Source organism: Danio aesculapii, chromosome 13 (genome assembly GCF_903798145.1).
Source record: "Danio aesculapii chromosome 13, fDanAes4.1, whole genome shotgun sequence".
NCBI lineage: Eukaryota > Metazoa > Chordata > Actinopteri > Cypriniformes > Danionidae > Danio > Danio aesculapii.
In genome coordinates this window covers 52,856,666-52,872,427 of record NC_079447.1, presented here as the reverse complement: position 1 = coordinate 52,872,427, position 15,762 = coordinate 52,856,666, and the positions used below count along the sequence as shown (strand labels likewise).

General features: G+C 39.7%; 1 protein-coding gene across 1 annotated transcript; it reads left to right on the top strand.

The window, feature by feature from the left end:
* Positions 1–5,388: 5,388 nt before the first annotated feature.
* On the top strand, positions 5,389–15,530 carry prokr1b (prokineticin receptor 1b). Its single transcript, XM_056471359.1, has 3 exons — positions 5,389–5,468; positions 7,314–7,806; positions 14,735–15,530. Exons 2-3 carry the CDS (start codon positions 7,334–7,336, stop codon positions 15,453–15,455), a joined length of 1,194 nt encoding a protein of 397 aa, XP_056327334.1. The 5' UTR covers positions 5,389–5,468; positions 7,314–7,333; the 3' UTR covers positions 15,456–15,530.
* The last annotated feature ends 232 nt before the right edge of the window (positions 15,531–15,762 follow it).

The window sequence follows — 15,762 nt, the reverse complement described above, 5'->3', positions numbered from 1 at the left end:
TTTCATGCATTCCCAAAGTTACTCCAGCGACGAGCGTCATTTTGAGTGCATTCTTCTATTTTTAGCATGATCAGTTCTCCGTGTTGCTGCCGCTGGCCTCTGGAGGTAGTTGATCTGTGGTCTGACCCTGTAATCGTAATGCCTGCTGACATTTTAGCACTCGCCCACTGGGTTACTAAGCCTCCGCTGGGTCACACCGTCTGCACCCAAACTCAGACTGCACTGCAGAACACAAAATCTGCCTGCTTTTACACTGCAATACACTGCAAAAATGCTTTTCTTACTTGGAGTTTCTGTCTTGTTTCTAGTCCAAATATCTGAAACTTCATAAATCAGGAAGCATTTTCAAGACAAGCTCTAAATATTGTCTTGTTTTTAGAAATAATGAGTCAAATTGAAGTGAGTTTTTCATTAAAACAAGCTAAATAATCTGACAACGAGGGAAGGGAAATACTCTTGTTTTTCTGTTTGATATAGAATCCCAGTGGCAGATTATTTAGCTTGTTTTATGGAAAATACACTCAATTTTGGCACATTATTTCTTAAAACAAGACATTATTATTATTTTTTTTTATATAGATTTTTTAGATAATTGGACTAGAAACAAGACAAAAAAAGACTTCCTAGACAAGACTATCATATCACCTACTGTCTACTCTATCATTTTACATAAAAAAAATACCTCTATGCTAATAAAAATGGAATTTAGCAGTGTTGGTGAAGCTACTCTAAACACTAAGGGCTCTGTTTTGATGATCCATGCACAAAGTCCACAGAGCAGGGCGCAAATGCATTAAGGGTGTGTCAGAATCCACTTTTGCTATTTTAAGGACAGAAAAATCCACTTTGCACCGTGGCGCATGGTCTAACAGGGTTGAGCTTGTTCTCTTAATGAGTTATAGGTGTGTTTTGAGAATAAACCAATCAGAGTCCCATCTCTCATTCCCTTTAAGAGTCAGTTGTGCCGCGCCATAGTGCATTTGCTATTTACATGGCGGACCTCGTAAGTGGAAAAACTGAACGCTTCACTAACAAGAAAACAGTTAAACAGAGCATCTGCAGCGCGAGAATGAGAGTTGAGCCTCCTCATTGTTTACTTTCGCTTTCACTCTCGTGGATGGTGAAACATGTTGTACGTACAGACATCTAATAGCCTATGCATAATTAATTTAGTTTAAGCGCAAAGATTTGTGTCAACTATTTCTAAATTCAGTTCTAATTTCCAGCAAAGGAATAAATGAACAATAATAATGAAGTGTGGTATTTGGAGTTATATCCTAATACACATGCTGTGCCCCATATGGTCTAAAACCTGACATATCTAAGCTTGTTTTAATAAAACAAATATAAATATGCATATAATAAATAATACTGCTAATAATGATAACATTATACAAAAGGAAATTATGAATAAACTGAAAAAGCCCCCCTGAGGTGAAGAAGGCATGGAGGTGGGGGTTTTTATATTTATGTAGGCTAGAAAATAATAATGTTTGTAATATTTCAATCCTTTAATTCTATATCATTTGTAAAAATAGTGGCGTATTGCTGTACATCCTGTGTGTATTAAGCAATGTGTAAGTGAGGCATACAACTAACGCGCTCTGCGCTGGACAATAGACCAGCTTTGATTTAAGTTCCTCAAAACAGCAACGCGCCTGTAGCAAATACACCATGGTGTGACGCAACTGACTCTTAAATGGAATGGGAGACGAGACTCTGATTGGTTTAATGCAGGTTATACTCAAAACACAGCCAGAACTCATTAGGAGAATAAGCACAACCCTGTTAGACCATGCGCAGAGCGTATTTTACCATCGTAAAAATAGCAAAAGTGGATTCAGACACGCACAAGGTGACTTTGCCCCTAGATTGCTAAAAACGAGCCCATTGAGTGTGACATGAGAGTCATACTGAAAAATCAATTCATAAACAACAGCAGAAGTATTTTATTTCGTAAATTACTTTGAAAAAAGTATATTAGAGCAAAATAATATGATTGTTTCATTTACCAGCAACATTTCAACCATTAAGCAACTATACATGCTAGATTGTTATTGTTAGCTATGTTAGCTATGTAAAAAATTGATTGATTTTAGAAATAAAAAAAAACACCTCTCGTTGATGATTTGGTTCACGTGATTCATATTTTGCACCTCTGAACATCCGTTAAGGGCACCTATATAGTGCACATCCATATGTCCTTATTTTCATGGTGCATTGTGTGATTTTTCAGGCCACGAACGTTTCAGAGCACTGGGAGAATTTAGCAACTTTGGCAGCACTAAAAAAGGCTGATGCCCTGATCAGTGCACTAACAACTGCAGTGAACAAGGATGCTGATTGAGACGCCCATATTTTGATCACTGAATCAAAAGAACTAATAATCTTGATCACCTTGAAAACAAAAAAGTGAAAGGAAAAACCTCTAAATGAAGATTTGCAGGTTTCTGTCAGAAAGACTCAATACAATGAGCACGAGTGCATAAATTAAAGCAAAATGTGCGGTGACACAAAAGCTCGATAGACTCCTGTTGCTCGAAAGGCATCGAAGCGTCAGATCCAGCCGAGTGAATTTGGAGTTCATGTGGAGAGATGGTGCTAGAAAACTCCAATGACTGAGAAGATCTCAGGCTAGCATGAGCTTTTACAGCTTAAGCAAACCTGTGATAGAGTAATAAATATCCAGAAATTAGCAGTTTTCCAGATTTGTGATTGATCTTTTATTTTTCCCATTTATTTATGCTTTTGAATCACATTAAGGGACAACTTTTAACCTTGAAAAGCTCAAAGTCACATGAAGATTTGTAATAGTTTGCAGTGCTGTATTGTCTGGGTTGGTGCTGTACATTACGCTACAAAAACCTACTTGAACTAACATGAACTAATGCACTGCCAAATATGCTTGTCTATTAGAGTTTTTGACCCGTTTCTAGTCCAAAAATCTATAAATTCCTAAATCAAGAAGCATTTTCTAGACAAACAAAACATTATTGTGTTTTAAGAAGTGAAGTTTAGTTCTAAACTAATGTCGAGAGGATCACGTGCTTATGATTGCTAGCGGCTGGATCCGCATTATCCAATTCTCAATGCACCAATCAGACGAGTGCTAAGCTACTACAAATACCCTGGGTTACGTACCACCGCTATCTTCTTTTGAAGAATCCCCCCATCCACCCCTACTCCTCCTTCTTCCTAGATGGGTGACACGGTGGCCCAGTGCTTAGCACTGTTGCCTCACAGCAAGAACGTCTCTGGTTCCAGGCTTTACCAAACCAGCAGACATTTCTGTGTGGAGTTTGCATTTTCTCCCCGTGCTCACGTGGGTTTCCCCCGAGTTCCCCGGTTTCCTCTCACCGTCCAAAAAACATGCAACATAAGTTGATTGACTAATCCAAACCGGCACTATAGACATGCTCCTAGTAAATGGTTATCTCTCAAGAGCAATCACTGGCTGTTCATTAGTTATTACAGCGGGGGAGTTCTCGAGATCTACCTGAGCTCAAACTCCCCCCTTGCCTTGCAACGAGAGGGAGCCCCGGGCTCGAGGATCTTATGAGATCAGGGCTCTCTCCTGGGACAGCATGCCAAACAAGCTTATAATTAATCATCAGCTAAGTGTGAACTCCTGAAACAATACGTAAAAATGAATTTTTCCTTAAAACAAGCAAAATAATCTCCCAATGGGGGTAGTGAATTAATCTTCTGTCAAAAGAAAAAAAAAACAAGATTATTTTGCTCATTTTAAGGAAAAACTCACTTCATTTTAACTCATTATTTCTGAAAACAAAGCAATGTTTTACTAGTCTATAAAATGCTTCTTGGTTTAAGAATTTGTAGATATTTAGACTAGAAACAAGACAGATACTCCAAATATTAGACTAGATATTCTTCAAGACACTAGTATTCAGCTTAAAGTGACATTTAAAGGCTTCACTAGGGTAATTAGGGTAAAGTTAGGGTAATTAGGCAAGTCATTGTATAACAGTGGTTTGTTCTGGAGACAATCCAACACTAATATTGCTGAAGGGGGCTAATAATATTGACCTTAAAATGGGTTTAAAACTATTAAAAACTGCTTTTATTCTAGCCGAAATAAAACAAATAAGACTTTCTCCAGAAGAATAAATATTACACAGTAGTAAATACTGTGAAAAATTCCTGAATCTGTTCAATTTTGGGAAATCCAATCAAAAATCACAGGAGGATGAATAATTCTGACTTCAGTGGTATACAGTATGATTATACACAGTATAATAAGTATATTCATATAGTATTTTTTCCATGTGTACAGCTGCTATATTTGTCTGTATTGTAACGCCTCTCTTACGGACTCTTGAGTTTAGAGAGCGCGTCACTGCTGCTCATGAACAGGCATTTGGAGGAGCTGCACACATTCACATGCAGCACAGTGAACAGAGGCGAGGAATAAACACATCAGTGCTGGAAATCTGGAGACTTTCACATCTGCCACAAGAGGGAGAGAGAAGATGAAGATTCTGCACAGAAACTGAGCGTCTGAAAGAGACGGACGCACCGCAGCGGACACAATGACTCTCAATCACACAGCCTCAAAGTCGGTAAGCTAAAGTTCCTATTATACCTAGCAGATAATGTGACAAACTGAAAACATGCTTCACTGGATTTACTCAAGTTGTTTAAGGTAAGTGGTAGCAAACTATTTATATAGGCTGGATTTACACAAACAAATGAAGTTGAACATTACTACATTTAATATGCTTGATTAAATTCAGCCCATCTCAATTGTTTAGTACTAAAAAACAAAAAGTAAATCATATGAATATTTTTTTCAGTGCATAATGTTTTATCTGTCAGATTGTAGTATATTTCAGTGTTTAGTACTAGTATTCACACTTTGCTGTTGTATATGCTATACCAGGGGTCAGGAACCTTTTTTCAGCATTTTTATCAAATGCATTTTTTAAAGAGCCATTGGGGGTGTGTGTATATAACAAAACCTTTATTTATTTATAAACAAACCCTTTATTTATGTCCATGCACAACTTAAAAATGAGCAAATATAATAAATTAAGAAAGGACAATTTATATATTTATTTTCTTTTTGCCATCGCCACTCATAAATGTTGTTTGAATTTACATGTGTGAGGTTACCATAATAATGTAAGTCGCTTGCCTTTTATTGGTGTCACTAGTCAAGTTAAACCACAGCGCTACACATGTGCATTGGTTGAGACGTCCTTTTGTTGTAAACTGACATCTTAATCATTTTGTATTCACTAAAACAAGCAGACTTCGCATTGCAGATTAAGGTCGATGATCCAGTTATTCTGACATAACCTCAGTGTTTGTTTTGTGTTTCATGCACGCTTTTCCTACCAAACATGGATTCTTCTGAATTGATCAGAAAAGACAAGACGTATCCTGGACCATGACGAGCACCGACTGACCACAAGATCAACACTTCACAGCTTCAGCACCAGCGTTGGGTGAGTTACTTCAAGAAAGTAGTTATTTACTAATCACAACTTGTATTTAAATTACTTTCCTAATTACTTTATCTGAAAAGTAACTGACTTATTTCTCTTCATATTGTTTCTTATCCGTGATATTATTTCAAGTGACTAAAATGGGAATAAAAGACACTTTGTTAAACTGTAGAGTTGAATTATCACCATCAAATGTGGACAGAGCAGAGATCAACATCCCATAATGCAGTTCACAACCACAAATAAACAGAAAACACTTGTGAATCACTAAATAAGAAAACTGTAAATCAACAGAGTTTTTTTTACACTGTAAAAATGTTTCCTTAATGAGTATTTGTTAGTAAGCTGGACAAAAAACATGACAAAGCCGTCAAAATAAGTTTGAACAATTGTTGGGTCAACTAAGATGTGATTGTTGAATTGATTTAAAAAGTAGACATAAACGAAAGTTGGTCAGAAACTTTGCCCATGCATGTTGTTCTGTTTCAGTGGTTGACGCATATGTGATGTGTGAAAACAAACAGGCATGGCATTATAATCAAAATACATGCAGCATTACTAAACCTGGAAAAACTACTGATGCGCAATTCTATTGGATTAAAGGAATTCAAGGAAATATAGCAGCCAAACAAGCAATAGAAGCTTTTAAATCTTGGGATTTTCCTTGGGGGGGAAAATGAAGGAGGAGCACTGAAACTCCTCATTTATAAACACTGGCACCTTTCACGCTGGTCTGTAACTTACCATTCAACCAGATGAAGGGTGCAGTGGCCATTTTAACCACATTTGGATTGCAGTGAACTACAAAAACTCTATCAACTTAACAAAAGAACATAAGTTGGGAGACGTGTGACTTCACTCATAATTGAGTTGAGTCAACTTAAAAGCATTATGCAGCAAGTTGTGTTATAATTTTAAGTTGTCTCAACTAAATGGTTTAAAAGTCGAGTCAACTCAAAAGTGTTGGGCAGCAAGTTTCATTACAATTTTAAGTTGAGTCAACTAAGTTTAAAAGTTGGGTCAACTCAAAAACGTTATGCAGCAAGTTGCCTTATAATTTTAAGTTGAGTCAACTAATTGATTCAAAAGTTGAGTCAACTCAAAATCGTTATGTAGTAAGTTGCTTTATAATTTTAAGTTGAGTAAACTCAAAAACGTTATGCAGCAAGTTGCGTTATAATTTTAAGTTGAGCCAACTAAATTGTTTAAAAGTTGAGTCAACTGAAATACGTTTTGCAGCAAGTTGCCTTATAATTTTAAGTTGAGTCAATTAATTGATTCAAAAGTTGAGTCAACTCAAAAACGTTTAGTATGTTGACTTATAATTTTAAATTGAGTTAACTAATTGGTTTATAAGTTGCATTATAATTTTGAGTTGAGGGTGTCATGGTGGAGCAGTGGGTAGCACGATCGCCTCACAGCAAGAAGGTCGCTGGTTCGAGCCCCGGCTGGGTCAATTGGCATTTCTGTGTGGAGTTTGCATGTTCTCCCTGTGTTCGCATGGGTTTCCCCCCACAGTCCAAAGACATGCCATACAGGTGAATTGAACAAGTTTAATTGGCCGAAGTGTATGTGTGTGAATGCATGTGTGCGTCTTTGGGGTTTTTCCCAGTGATGGGTTGCGGCTGGAAGGCCATCCGCTGCGTGGAACATAAGTTAGTAAAGTTGGCGGTTCATTCTGCTGTGGCGACCCCTGATGAATAAAGATACTAAGCCAACAAGAAAATGAATGAATGAATTTTAAGTTGAGTCAACTAATTGGTTTATAAATTGAGTCAACTTAAAAACATCATGCAGCAAGTTGCCTCATAATTTTAAGTTGAGTCAACTGTTTATTTTTTACAGTGTAACTCGCCGAAAGAGCCATGCAGGATGCCAATATCAGCCATGTGGCAGCGGTTTATGCGAGTCCTCACAGTCCCGTTCCCGTTCTGGATGTCCATGACTCCTCCACAGATTTTTACGACATGATGGACTATGGGGTCCCGGAGGAGGAGATGCCGGACACCACGCAGGGCCTAGCCTATTTTGTGGCCACCATCGTCATCGGTGTGGTTCTGGTCTGCATTATGCTCGTGTGCGGATTCGGAAACTTTGTGTTTATCGCCACTCTGGCCCGATATAAGAAGCTCAGAAATCTGACCAACCTGCTAATCGCCAACCTGGCCGTGTCGGACTTCATCGTGGCCGTGGTCTGCTGCCCATTCCTGGTGGATTACTATGTGGTCAAGCAGCTGTCGTGGGATCATGGGAAGGTTTTGTGCGCCTCCGTTAATTACCTCAGGACTGTGTCTCTATACGTGTCCACCAACGCTTTACTGGCCATCGCTGTCGACAGGTCAGTGGGATTTCCATTTTGTATAGTAAATCATGCACAAAATAAACACTTGCAGTTAGTTAGAAGAGAAAGTTATGAGCTCGCCTGTGAAATTTAGATATATATTTAATTCCCAACACATTTGTAATCATAGTAGTTTTAATAACTCATCTCTAATAACTGATTATTTTATCTTTCCCATGATGACAGCACATAATATTAGACTAGATATTCTTCAAGACAGCTTAAAGTCACATATAAAAGCTTGACTAGGTTAATTAGGTTAAAGTTAGGGTAATTATAGGCAAGTCATTAGACAATTGTTTGTCTGTAGACAATGGGGATGGGGGCAATTCTTAAGGGGGCTAATAATAGCAATCAAGGTTTAAATAAAATGGAAGCAGTTTTACATCTAAAACCCAGCTAATCTACATTGAAAATAAGAGTTTCCCCATATAAATATTGCGCAAAACAATACTTATATATACATATATAACCATCTCCAGTTCAACTGACCACTGCTGAGAGTGTTCATAAGGTTAAATAATAAACAGCAGATGTTTAACTATGAGTGTTGACATACAGGTATTAGATATGGTACATTTACAATTACATTTAGCAGATGCTTCTGTCCAACGCGAAATAAAGAAAAGAGCGCTCTTTTATTATCAGCTGTAAGTCAGCGCCCACACTTTTTTTCCCCATGTCATTGTGTCTTTTTTTATTACACAAGTGATTTTTTTTATGCGTCATTGCATCTTTGCCATGTGCAGTGTAAATGCAGACATCGGATACGAGTCACTTTTAAAACACGATGTAAGCAGGACATCAAAATAAAAAATGTCAGATACAGTCACAAAATTGGAATTGACCATCAAGATCTGCAGTGTAAATGCAGCATTAGAAATGCACAATGTTGTTGTTTCACAAGTTTATTTATAAACTAAGTTCGAGAGGATCACGTGATTATGATTGAACACTGGTTCTGCATTAACTATGTATGATCATTATAAAGAGCCAGGGTTTCTCACTACAGTCGTCTTCGATTTGAAGAATCCCCCCTTCCACCCCTACTCCTCTACTTTTCTCTTCATAGGGCGGAACAGTGGCCTAGTGGTTAGCACTGTTGCCTCACAGCAAGAACGTCACCGGTTCCAGTCCTTAAACAGACCGACTGTCATTTCTGTGTGAAGTTTGCATGTTCTTCCCGTGCTCGCGTGGGTTTCCCAGAGTTCTCCAGTTTTCTCCCACATTCAAAAACATGCACTACAGGTGATCTGATCAATCTAAATTTAGCACTACAGTCCAGCTCTCATCCAGCAGCATGTCTCTTCATAGCAATCATTTTAGTCCTCAGCTCTTATCAAAAAGGGGGAGTTGTCGGGATCTACTGTACCTAAGCTCAAAGCTCCCCTCTCGCCCTGCAAACGGGAGGGAGCCCAGGGCTCAAGGATCTTTTGAGCTCAGGACTCTCTCCAGGGACAGCATGCCAAACTTGCTTATAATCAAGTGTGAACTCTTGAAATATGGAGCGATTGTAAGAAAGTGTGCTGTGCAAGTGTTGGTTAAAGTCTCAGAGGGATGAAAGAGTGTGTTTTCTACAGGTGGTTTGTCAAGCCCACTCATCTGTGTGAAGCGCACTCAGAATTGAATAATGATGTTAGCCAATTATAACTTAAATGATCAACATTATAATGCATATTAAACGCTAGAAGTTGTTGTGAGTATCCAACCTGTGACATGGCATTTCACACATTTTATGCTGAATTAAATTAAATTAAAATGCAAAAATGCCTTTTTATTAAAAAAATAAATACAGGCTTCATAGAAAATATTCAACAGCTTTGAAAACATCTCATCCATTTAGAATACTCAGCTGTGTTGTGTGTGTTTCATTTCACTGCTAATGGTGGCATAAGAAAGGCTGTCTGGAATATTTCCTTAATAGCATATGCGGATCCCTCAGGACCTCAAACAAAAATGTCTTGATGCAGGTATTTTTGACATATTTTGCTGTGAATGTATTAGAGGTGGCTTGAGGAAATAATAATAATGTGCTTTCTCCTCTAAAAGCATGTAATGGAATAAAGCATTAGGAAACACTGACAATATGACTGTGCAAATTAGTCTCAGATCAGAGAGCTGCAAATGGGCTCAAAGAAGACATTTTCTACAGCAGAATATGACGTCAGATCTGTTATATTCCTCAAATCCAAATATCTCTTGAAATTTCCCCTGACACTTCATCTAAATGAGTCATTTCACAATGTATAAAATATCAAAAGTAGACTCAACTTAAAATTGTAATGCAACTTTCTGCTTATTTTGAGTTCTTAATAATAATGTGACCCTCCAAGTAAAGTCATGACATAAACATGCATTAACAGCTCATGAGTTCATTTTAGCTGTTAGTATGCTACTGTACAAAATATAGTACACTAGACTACAGACCGGCTGTTATTCATTCATTCATTTTCCTTGGGCTTAGTCCCTTATTTATCAGGGGTCACCACAGACACGCTCACTCATACACTATGGTCAATTTAGTTCATCAATTCCCCTATAGCGCATGTGTTTGGACTGTGGGGGAAACCGGAGCACCCGGAGGAAACCCACGCCAACATGGGGAGAACATGCAAACATGCTAAGACTTGAACCAGCGACCTTCTTGCTGTGAGGCCACAGTGCTAACCACTGAGCCACCGTGCCGCCTACTGGCTGTTGGTTATACTTAAATAAGTAATTATTGAAGTCAGTGGTAGATTCCAAAATAGGTGTCTGTGGTGTGCTCACCTATACTAAAATCAACTGTTGCCTCACAGCAAGAAGGTTTCTGGGTCAGTTGGCATTTCTGTGTGGAGTTTGCATGTTCTCCTCGTGTTGGTGTTGGTTTCCTCCGGGTGCTCCGGTTTCCCCCACAGTCCAAACACATGCGCTATAGGGGAATTGATGAACTAAATTGGCTGTAGTGTATGAGTGTGTGTGTGTTAATGAGTGTGTATGGGTGTTTCCCAGTATTGAGTTGCAGCTGGAAGGACATTCGCTGTGTAAAACATATGCTGGAAGAGTTGGTGGTTCATTCCACTGAGATTAATCCGAGGGAAAATGAATGAATTTTGATTTCTTCTGTACTTCCGTTAACAGTTTTCAAGTATACACCAGAATGACGAGACCTGCAGTCATAATTCAGTATGACAATGATCAGACAATGACAGATCACTCAGTATTTTTCCATTCCTGTCCACCAGCTGGCATTCAAACTCTGATATTCCCGTCTTCGTGCTTCTTTCTTGATATGCACTTTTGTATTTTACAGCCTCTGATTAAGCATTTCTAAGATCTTTGTGTGGCTTTCATGTATTTTTCATTATGATCTAACATCCCACACACCAGAGAAATGACTTTGAGCAGTGTTAACTTCTATATTATCTAAATTGACTTTGTAAAACTGAGGCGCTGAAATAGCAGTGAGTGAATTAAAAGTGCAGCACTATAGCACTGTAAGGATTTGAGCCTGGTTCAAAAGACTCGCGGGTGGTTGATGAATAAAATCAGTGGTGGGTTTTTCTTGTAATGATGCTCCAGGCACAATCAGACACGTTGGCACCTCTAAACGCAACGCTGCTCCAGACTAGAGAGGTAACGATGAACTGCTAGCCAGTTAAAAAATGATTACCATATGTGATGATTCGGATCAGTTGAAAGCCAAACAAATCACAATCCAATCTCAGAGGGGAATTGACTGTGTTTAGAAAGGTTTATATAGTGTTTTCTGCTCATTCTGCCTTGTAATGATACAAATTAGTGTTAAATACAGAGGAAAAATGTGCTCTGACATGTCTTTTATACTACCAATCATTGTTTTCTTTCTATGGTGACACGGTGGCTTAATGGTTAGCACTGTGGCCTCACAGCAAAAAGGTCGCTGGTTTGAGTCCCGGCTGGGTCAGTTCTCTGTGGAGTTTGGGTTTCCTCCGAGTGCTCCTGTTTCCCCCACAGTCCAAACACATGCGATATAGGGGAATTGATTAACTAAATTGGCCATATTCTGTGCATGAATGAATGTGTATGGGTATTTCACAGTACTGGGTTGCAGCTGCAAGGGCATCCGCTGCCTGAAACACATGCCGGAATAGTTGTCGGTTCATTCTGCTGTGGCGACCCCTGTTAAATAAAGGACTAAGCCAAAGGAAAATGAATGAATGATTTCTATGGGTGCATTTCAATCTAATCCTTAGCTCCCGAGATTGCTCATCAGTAGGTCTTTGGCATGAATTTGGGCATTAGTAAGGGCACTTACTCAGGCACTAGCAATGTCATTGTCAGAGTATGGTGTTGGAGAAGATGAGGCGAGGACCCAATTGCAGGAAATGAAGGACTTTATTTAACAAAAAGTAAACAAAACAACTTAAATCTCCCTGCGCGGGCAAAACATTAATACACACTATACTAGACTTGACAGGATTTGGCATGACAGACCCGAAAAAGATCATCGATGAAAAACTCAACGACATCCTCAATAATGAGGAGCTCAATGACAACAAATGACATCTGTATCAATGACGACGGACCAGCACAGGACAGAACACACTAGGAGAATAAATAGGGAATAGACAAGCAGACAGGTGAACATTATGATTGAAAACAGGATAACAAGGTGGGTGGGACAAGACGATAGACAAAAGAGCACATGGTACAAACACCACAACACAAGCCATGTGTACACATACAAACAGGACTAGAGCAAGCAGCCACTGAGAGAACTCCTTCACCGCATGCTCACATGAAACGACACCAAAGCACGTGGCTACAATGTAAACATGAAACCGCGTGCTACACGACACCAACACAACAGAACACAAGACACGAGCTGAAGACGCTTACCAAGCGCATGTTCCATCCCAGCGCCATCTGAAACCGAAACTAACAAGACAGAGGCGCTGAGAAAAGAACAGCACGCCACAGACAAAACAAACACAGACACAAGGAAGAGAGCGCGCATCCCGAGCACTCCCAGACCCCTCACGTCCACCTCAAGAGGAGGCATGCACAGCCCGGGCGTGACCGAGACATCGCTTATACACAGATCATGACAGGACATGAGTACTCGACCTGAGAGACTCCAGCCGAGCACTACACACTATACAAGGTGGGACCAGTGTCCGGACCAGACAAGAGTTATCAAGACTGAAGTGGCACAGTCCTGACAGTAATATTGTGTGCTTTGTTTCCGATTGGCCTGATTTTCACTCCAGGGCAAAAAATATAAATAAATCAAAACTTAATAAATCAGCTGTACATAAGACCAAGGAAGCAATGATGGAGGAGGAGTATGTCATCTCAATGTACTGAACTCCTAGTACTCAACCATGTCGAGGTACATCAGGATTTTCATTTTCAAATGAATTATTGGTCATGTTTATCCACTGCAGAGACACACACTAAAGTCAGTGGTAGATTCCAGAATAAGTGTCCGTGGTATTTCAAGTCTAAACAACTAGATGCTTACCCTTTCAAGATTCAACCAACAAACAAACGCAGTATTATTTGTACATTTCTAGTGAGTTTGCTAACAGTTTTTAGGGGTGTGGATAAGCGTATTTTGCCTAATTAGAGTCATCAGAGGTCTGCCATTCCAAAATATAAGTAGATGGACAGATTTTGATTGAAAATGATCAAAACAAACAGTTTTTTTTATTGTTTATTAACTTGCACAGACTAAGGGCTTGCTCACTCTTAGTACAATTGCCTTGAACTGTGCCGAAGGACGATTGTCCCCCTCCACTCTTCTCCGACAGTCTGCCCTCACACTGCCATTTGCATTCTGAACCTGAGCACGCTTACATTGTTGATGATGCAACTCGTGCTGAACCTTTGACTTGGGTTCGAATCCCATTGATGACATGTATAATTATTTCTTTACATTAATTTAGGTTATATGCTGTTCTGCCACACACATTTTAAAGTAAGACACCAAGACACCAAGTAATAAGAATCTTTATTTGGTTTGGGTATTGTGTTTTGGTTTGGGTATATCTGTTTTATTGCTGTGAAAAATTGACGAATCTGCCAATCTGCAAACGTGGATAGTTTACATCTGGAAAGAGTCAGTAGTTAACATGGTCACCAGTTAAACCGTAACACCGGCTTCATTCTGTTTACTCTTACAAGTCCTCAAGCTGATGTTTCCACCGTGTAGACTTGATGTCCGCGAATACAGCGTACGAGTGGCCCTGGATAAAATATTGAACACACTGATGCAGTATGTCTGGTGTTTCCGTCTGGTCTGTGTCCTTTAGAAACTCCAAACACCGAGCACACGTAAAGCAAAACCACTTTAAGATGCTCATGTTTGCCACAAAACAGGCAAAACATCCCTCGACCGCAGTCCATGTTCGGTCACCATAAACTTTATTTACGCCATGTACTCCACAGCACGAGTTTACCGCGCTCACCACCAACGACAACAACTCTTTTCACCGTCACTTCCGGTGTGTGGTACACTCCCTTTCCCTAAGGAATCTGTCATTGTAAATTTCTTTGGGGACTGGTAAAGTGTTTTGCGTCTTGTTAATTATTTTTCTAACACGTAAATGTGTTTGGTCCGTGGTAAAATTGTTTTTCCAATGTAATTGTGACTTATGATTGGTAAAAATGTTTTCCAGAATGTACATTTGTCTCGACCTTCGGCTTTGTAATGTTGTTTTGCACTTCCCGGCCACTGTAACAACACCAACCCAGACAATATAGCACTGTAAACTATTACAAGTCACTTTTTTTTTACCTTTCAAGGTTAAAAGTTGACAGAAGAAAGATCAAGGTCTTAATGCAATTCAAAACATAAATAAACATCAATCACAAAATACGGATAACTGCTAATTTCCGGATATATATTTTTAGTGTACATCCCTATTGCCTCCAGATGATTGACTGTGATCTCTGTGTTCAGGTATATGGCTATCGTTCACCCGCTGAGGCCCAGGATGAAGCACCAGACGGCGTACTGTCTAATCACAGGAGTGTGGGTCGTCCCGGTGCTCATTTCCATCCCGTCGGCATACTTCGCATCTGCGACCAAAGTCCCACACGGAGCGAACCACAGCAAAACCTTCTGCGCTCAGATCTGGACGGTGGACCAGCAGCTCTACTACCGCTCCTATTACCTGTTCATTTTTGCAGTGGAGTTTGTGGGACCGGTGCTCACTATGGCTTTGTGTTACCTGCGTATTTCTAGAGAGCTGTGGTTTAAGAGCGTGCCGGGTTTCCAGACGGAGCAGATACGCAAGCGTCTGCGATGTCGGAGGAAAACCGTGATGGTGCTCATCGGGATCTTCACGGCCTATATTCTCTGTTGGGCTCCATATTACGGTTACACCATCCTGCGGGACTTCCACCCGACGCTTATTTCACGTGAGAAGAACTCACTGGTGGCTTTTTACATCATCGAGTGCATCGCGATGAGCAACAGCATGATCAACACCTTCTGCTTCGTCAGCGTCAAGAATAACACGGTGAAATACTTCAAGCGGATCGTTCTGCTGCGCTGGAAATCCACCTACACCTCCAGGAAGAGCACAGAGGAGACGGACATCCACCCGCAGATGCACAGCGAATGTAGGAAGGTAGCCGAAATCAGCGTCTGTCACGTCACTCATATTACTGACGGTTAAAGACTTCGGTTGTGCTTTATTTTAAGGTAACATTCTTGCTGTTAAAGTCACGGGAGTTAAAGGTTCCATTGAAATGTACATTTCTGATGTTTGATGTAATCTTAACTGAAACATGAAGAGGGGTGTGGCATAGAGTAGGCCTTCCTCTTTTTTAAAAAACAGCCAATAATGTTTTGTTTATATCACAGCTGTTGCGTCACTCATATTACTGATGATTAGAGACTGCGGTCACACTTTAGTTTAAGGGTACGATTCTTGATATTAAAGTTGGCTCGAAATGGAAGTTTAGGGTTTAGATTCTTTTTTC